The sequence below is a fragment of the Rhinopithecus bieti genome, unplaced genomic scaffold, assembly GCF_001698545.2.
Source record: "Rhinopithecus bieti isolate Rb0 unplaced genomic scaffold, ASM169854v2 scaffold_2350, whole genome shotgun sequence".
Classification (NCBI taxonomy): Eukaryota; Metazoa; Chordata; class Mammalia; order Primates; family Cercopithecidae; genus Rhinopithecus; species Rhinopithecus bieti.
In genome coordinates this window covers 2,347,874-2,355,177 of record NW_016803902.1, presented here as the reverse complement: position 1 = coordinate 2,355,177, position 7,304 = coordinate 2,347,874, and the positions used below count along the sequence as shown (strand labels likewise).

The 7,304-nt window shown below is 37.2% G+C and overlaps 1 protein-coding gene across 1 annotated transcript in view; it reads right to left on the bottom strand.

Moving 5' to 3' along the window:
* Window positions 1-302: 302 nt before the first annotated feature.
* PRMT3 (protein arginine methyltransferase 3) overlaps window positions 303-7,304 on the bottom strand; it is a 139,775-nt gene continuing 132,773 nt past the window's right edge. The window contains 1 exon segment of the mRNA XM_017858381.1: window positions 303-1,321. Within this exon segment, the coding sequence (XP_017713870.1) occupies window positions 1,212-1,321 (110 nt within the window). The 3' untranslated portion in view covers window positions 303-1,211.

The following is a 7,304-nucleotide window of genomic DNA, read 5'->3' as shown; positions in this document are numbered from 1 at the left end:
TTTTTTAGAGAGTCTTTCTCTGTCACCCAGGCTGGAGTGCAGTGGCACGATCTTGACTTACTGTAGCTTCCAACTCCTGGACTCAAGCAATCTGCTCACCACAGCTTCCCAAGCAGTTAACACTACAGGCATGCAGCACTATGCCTGGCTAATTTAAAAATAATTTTTGTACAGACCTGGTCTCACTATGTTGCCTAAGCTGGTCTCAAACTCCTGGCCTTAAGTGATCTTCCTGCCTTGGCCTCCCAAATGCTGGGATTATAGGTATGAGCCCCCAAGCCCAGCTGAAATATTTTATAATGTTGTTTGATACATTTTATTGAAACTTTTTATAATGTAAATATTTTAAAATATTTTATAAGTTGTTACATTTTATTGAAGCTTTTTCATTCTACATTTCAAATTGAATCAGTAATTGTAAATGACAACTTTATAGAGTACTAAGTATAGTAACAGTTACATGTTTAACCTTTGCACATAAATCTAGTTTGAAAGAGATGATACATTAGTAAATAAGTACATATTTATCCCAATCTTTAAAAACTTTCATGAAACCTAGGATAAATGTATTGAAATTAGATTTCCTGGGCAGTACTAAAAATCTGTAAGGCTAAGGAATAGTTACAAAGAGGGAAGAAACTACAAAATGAGAACCTTAATCAATTAGGCTGTCTGCATATATGATTTATATAAGAAGGCTGAAGCTATTTTCCATATTTTAGATTTTTTACACTAATCTTTATTACATCCTGATTTTCTAGCAAATAATGTAATTAAAAACTCCTCCTCCGAGGAGTCCGTAATAAAATATGTACTACCTGTGTTATTAGTTTAATAAAACATCCCAATAACCAATTTCTGTTTAAAATTTATAGTAAGAAACTTATTAAAAACAAAAGACTATCTCTCTTCCAAATACAGGCCGATGTAAATGATTTTCCATATAGATAAACTCAAGGTGGGAGTTATATGTGGTTAAATCTGGTGGAGCAAACTTCTAAGAAAATGATTACATGGCAGACCACGAGGATCAGCTGATTCTCTTCCTCAGCTGAACTATGTCAGATTCCCACAGTAAGAACTTCTCTTATTGAGGAGGCTCATTAGGGAAGGGTCCATCATCCATCCGTCTGCTCACATGAAAGCAGCTCCCTCCTGCTGACTCACTCGACCCCACATTAAAAACAAGGTAGTGTGCTTTTATGGCTTTTTTACTGGAGACCGTAAGTTTGAGTTGAATTATTCAATGTGAGGGTCACGGTGAGAGAACGTGGATCTTTCTTATTCTTGTGAACTGTGACCTTTCCTTTCAAGGCTTCACCTGTAAAAGGCAAAAATTGTTAAGAATTCAAGGAATACAGTGTAGCAGAAAAGCAAATAATGTATAACTACCACCTCTTTTATTGTGTTTTACCACTTTTAAATTTTATTTAAAGTTAATAATCTTTTTTTTTTTTTTTGTCTTTTGAGACGGAGTCTCACTCTGTCGTCCAGGCTGGAGTGCGGTGGCACGATCTCAGCTCACTGCAACCTCCCAGGCTGGAGTGCAGTGATGTGATCTCGGCTCACCGCAACTTCCGCCTCCTGGGTTGAAGAGATTCTCCTGCCTCAGCTTCCCAAGTAGCTGGGACTATAGGCACACGCCACCATGCCCAGCTAATTTTTTATTTTTACTAGAGATGGGATTTCACCATGTTGACCAGGCTGGTCTCGAACTCCTGACCTCAGGTGATCCACCCGCCTCGGCCTCCCAAAATGCTGGGATTACAGGAGTAAGCCACTGTGCCTAGCCAATATTCATTTTTTAGAGCAGCATTATTTTATTTTTATTATTTTTTTAAGACAGAGTCTCTCTCTGTTGCCCAGGATGGAGTGCAGTGGTACAANGTTTTGTCTTTTTGAGACGGAGTCTCACTCTGTCGTCCAGGCTGGAGTGCGGTGGCACGATCTCAGCTCACTGCAACCTCCCAGGCTGGAGTGCAGTGATGTGATCTCGGCTCACCGCAACTTCCGCCTCCTGGGTTGAAGAGATTCTCCTGCCTCAGCTTCCCAAGTAGCTGGGACTATAGGCACACGCCACCATGCCCAGCTAATTTTTTATTTTACTAGAGATGGGATTTCACCATGTTGACCAGGCTGGTCTCGAACTCCTGACCTCAGGTGATCCACCCGCCTCGGCCTCCCAAAATGCTGGGATTACAGGAGTAAGCCACTGTGCCTAGCCAATATTCATTTTTTAGAGCAGCATTATTTTATTTTTATTATTTTTTTAAGACAGAGTCTCTCTCTGTTGCCCAGGATGGAGTGCAGTGGTACAATCTCAGTTCACTGCAACCCCCGCCTCCCGTGTTCAAGTGATTTCTCCTGCCTCCGCCTCCCAAGTAGCTGGGATTACAGGCATGTGCCACCATGCTCTGCTAATTTTGTATTTCTTAGTAGAGACAGGGTTTTGCCATTTTGGCCAGGCTGGTCTCGAACTCCAGACCTCAGGTGATCCGCCCACTACCTCAGCCTCCCAAAGTGCTGGGATTACAGGCATGAGCCACTGCGCCCAGCCCTGTTTCATTTCATCAAAAATTCATTCAATTTTTGAATGAAGCGAGAAGTAACTACACACCACAGTGTCAAATCCTCGTGAAAGTGAGTAAAACTATTGTGGTCATGCAGGGTCAATGGAAGCATTTTACTGAACTTCTGAATATGAGGCCCTATGGTGCGTTCTGGGCATCTAGAAAAAAGATATAGTCCCTGCCCTCAAAGAGTTTGTGATCAGGGTGAAGAAAAAGCTATGCTAACAATTACACAATAGGCATGTGTATAAAGTGTGCTAGAGCTAAGCGCTGGGGATGGTTGGAAGGCAGTTAAAGGCAGGGTTTCACAAGAGTTAATGAATTACCCATGGCCAGGGCTAAAGTCATGGTTCACCAGGCTTAAGGGATGTACATGTAATGGTATTTAAGGAAAACACATACACAGAACCTTCAGGAATGGCATTCTGAGGAACTGGAAATTATAGCTGGGAAAATGTAGAGGCCCATGACAAGGCCATTGGCCATTAATGCACTGGTGCTGTAAAAGGGAAACAACGTAGCCATGTGAAACAATGAACACACAAAAATTACCTGTGCAAAGGCTGATTTCCTAAATTCTGTATGTTCCAAATTTTTATGTACTTTTCTAATTATAAATACTTCTCATTTAATTTTTCCTTTATTTTAAAGAGCTGTTTAAAAAATAGCAAAAACAGACCACTAAGTTGTAGTTGATCACCATTCTTTGCTTAAATAACATTAAGATAACACCAAATAGTATCAGGAATAGCTTTAGCATCTGCATGGACACAACGAGGCTCCATATAATGACCCAGGAAATCTATGTAAAACTACAATATCATATTTAAAAAATGCAAATTGCCCATATTCAAGGAAAATTATTTGAATGCTTTTCAAGATGGTAGTGAAATAACACAAGCAAAACAAACCACTTAATATATTTATTTTCAGAATATAAAGATGCCATTACTGATACATCATTCTCTACATCTTTGCAAAAAAGGAGAGACTCATAGTTTAACACAAAATTAAGGAGTTCAATAATAGAAGAAATAATGTGGCCCAAGGTGCAATCCATTCAACAAAATATAACAATTTTTGTGTAGGTATATATGTTAATGTGTATATTTGGCTTTAGCCTTTATACTTGACCTATTCCTCTGTATTATTAAGAAAATGACATAAAACTATCTCATATGACATGTTCACCAATAGTGGACATAATAAAGATTACCAGTCATAGTTCTACAAACTTTATGGAGTTTAAGTTAATCATTAGGTAATTTATGCTTATATTCATTCAACACCTACTTTGTACTAGGCTCTATTCTAAGGTCTTTACATGATTTATCTCACTTAATGGTCACAAAATATTGCTATGAGGTAAGTGCATTTTCCTGACTCACAGATGAAGTTCAGAAAAGATAAGTAATCTGCCCAAGGTCATCTGCCAGCTAGTGAAAGAAGTAGGATTTTCAGCAAGGCAGTTTGATTCCAGAACCCAAGCTCAACTATATTCTGGTGCTTCTCTATCTCTATCTAAAAAAATCATGATTTATAGCTTTAAATATACTATAACGAACAAGAAATGACCTATACTTTACTGCCCTGTGGGTGTTTTTTTTTTTTTTTGGTAAAATATTTAGCCACTTGTTTATAAACGCAATTGATATGTAAGTTAATGTAACTATTATTCTATAATAACTCTAATGAACAATGATACATGTTTTCTTATCTAAGGCATTAACCTAGGGAAGAAATAAAAGATCATTAGTATATTGAACACATTTAAGATTTTCTATTTTGACTTTTCTATTTTGGCTGTTTTATTGCTTCTTTTAAATCAACATTTAAAAATTAAATTAAAAGTTACTTATTGACACCAAAACTGAGAAAGAACAGCCACATTATGATAAACAGACAATGTTTTTGTAAATACAAGACAGAATAGTAATTGCCAACTTGGTTATCAGTTTAACTTACTGTTACTGAATTGCCAACACTGATTCCACAAACTTGATTTTTACAACACAGTGGCTTGCTAGTTCCTTTTCACTTACAAGCAGTATGTCTTACATACATTACTGAATTTAGTCGCTGGTATAAAGTAGTTCACATATGAAAAGACAAACAATGGACACTTGAGATTCAAAAATAACAAAATGACCTCCACAGACCCAACATAAAATAAGTATTCTATTAGATGTCCTAGTTAGAACATTAAAGTGTGGAGGGAAAAAGGATAGATTGGGGGAGCGGGGGATTAAAGTGTTCATTTGCATACCACCTGGTTTTATACATAGAAAATCCTGAAGCTATATGCAAAGAAGGCTACTAGAACTATATACTGAAGTTTAAGCAAGGTCTTATCATTTAGGATCAAGATATAAAAAATCCTATTTCTACATACTAGCAATGAATAATTTATGTAACAGTACAAACAGCAGCTTCCAAAAAGCATAAAGGCTGGGTGTGGTGGCTTCATGCCTGTAATCCCAGCACTCTGGGAGGCAAAGGTGGACGGATCACTTGAGACAGGAGTTCGAGACCAGCCTGGCCAACATGGCAAAACTGTCTCTACTAAAAATACAAAAATTAGCCAGTGGTTGTGGCACACCCCTGTAGTCTCAGTTATCTGGGAGGCTGAGGCTATGAGAATAGCCTGAACCCAGGACGTGGCAGTTGCAGTGAGCAGAGATCACGCCACTGCACTCCAGCCTGGGAGACAGAGCAAGTCTCATTCATTCTCTCTCTCTCTTTCTCTCTCTCTCACACACACATACACACACACACGCATACAACACTTGAGATAAATGTAACAATACATGTCTGACTTACATAAACTACGAAACAATTCTAACGGTGGTCCACATAAATGGAGAGACCCACTCTCTTGTGGGTGAAAGACTCAATGTTAAGATGTCAATTTTCAGTAATCTATAGATTTAACAAAATCCCAGTCAAAATCCTAACAGACTTTTTAAGGCCAGAAATTAATGACCTGATTTTAAAATTTATATGGCAATATAAAGGACCCAGAATAGCCAAAACAATTGTTTGTATAAATCTTGCCATCTTGTTCGTTTTCAATCTTATACAGTCTGTCTTAAAGGCATAAGGACAGACATATAGGTCCATGGGGGAAAATGAGAACTCAGAAGTAGATCTATATATATATAGTCTATTAATTTTTGACAAGGGAGCCAAGGCAATTAAATCAAAAGGATAGTCTTTTTAAGAAATGACGATGGAACGAGTGAATATATATTTGGGAAAAGATGAACTATTATTAACTTTTAAATTTAACTCAATTAGATGACAAACCACCCAATTTGAAATCAAGCAAAATATTTGAGCAGAAATCTCACAGGAAGATATAAAAATGGCCAATACACATATGAAACAATGTTCAACATCACATCAGGCAAATGAAAACTACAAGCACAGCTATAACTACATACTCAATAAAACGGCTTAAAATACTGCATCTTTTTTATAAGTGCTAAAAATGATGTAGAACAACTGAATTCAGCAATGGAATGCTAGCCCTAGGAATGTTAGTTATAGTCATTTTTTATTTATTTTATTTATTTTTTTTGAGATGGAGTCTCGCTCTGTTGCCCAGCCTGGACTGCAGTGGCATGATCTGGGCTCACTGCAAGCTCCGCCTCCTGGGTTCACGCCATTCTCCTGCCTCAGCCACCAGAGTAGCTGGGACTATAGGCGCCCGCCACCACGCCCAGCTAATTTTTTGTATTTTTTAGTACAGACGGGGTTTCACTGTGTTAGCCAGGATGGTCTCGATCTCCTGACCTGTGATCCACCTGCCTCAGCCTAACAAAGTGCTGGGATTACAGGCATGAGCCACCGTGCCCAGCGTGACTATACTTTAGAAAAAGTATAGTCTTTTTCTAAAAATTTGCCAGTTTCTTAGAAAGTTACATATACACTTAGCATAAGATCCAGTAATTCCACTTCTAGATATTTACCCAAGAGAAATGAAAACATCTGTCTGCACCAAGACTTTTACATTAATATTTGTAGCAACTTTATTCTTAATGGCCCCTAACTGAAAGCAATCCAGAAGTCTAGCAGCAGGTGAATACCTAAGTAAATTGTGGCATGGCCAAAGGAATATTATTTGGCAATAAAAGGAAAACCTAACGATAGATGAATCTACAAAAAAAAAAAAAAAAAGCTAAGAAAGCTAGAGTACATTCCGTATAATTCCGTTGATAAAAATTCTAAAAAGGTAATAAATATAATGACAAAGCATATCAGTGACTGTCTTGGTCTGGGAATCAGGGTTGGGGACTGACCATACAGAGAATTGAGAAACTTTTTGGAGTGATGAAAATAATCTATATTTCCACAGTGGTGTATGTAATTTTCAAAACTCATTGAGCTGTACAATCAAAATGTATGAATTTTAATTACATGTAAATTATTTGTTTAAAAATGTGCCTAGGAATAAACATAGACAAATGAAATGTAGAGAAATCAGAAGATCAATTAAGATTCAATACATAGAAAGTGGCGCATTTTAAGTCACTGAGGAAAGGATTCAATAAATTGTACAAAAGTAGTGATACAATCTTTTAAAGTTTGAAACCAAAGCCCGAAACCAAAAGGAAAAGGTTGACAGACGTGACTATAAAAAAAAGAAATTAAAAAAAAAAATTCTATAAAGCAAGAGTTTAAAGAAAGAAAAGAAAATAAAAGTGTTATTTTTCATTTCCTTGTGCAACAAGT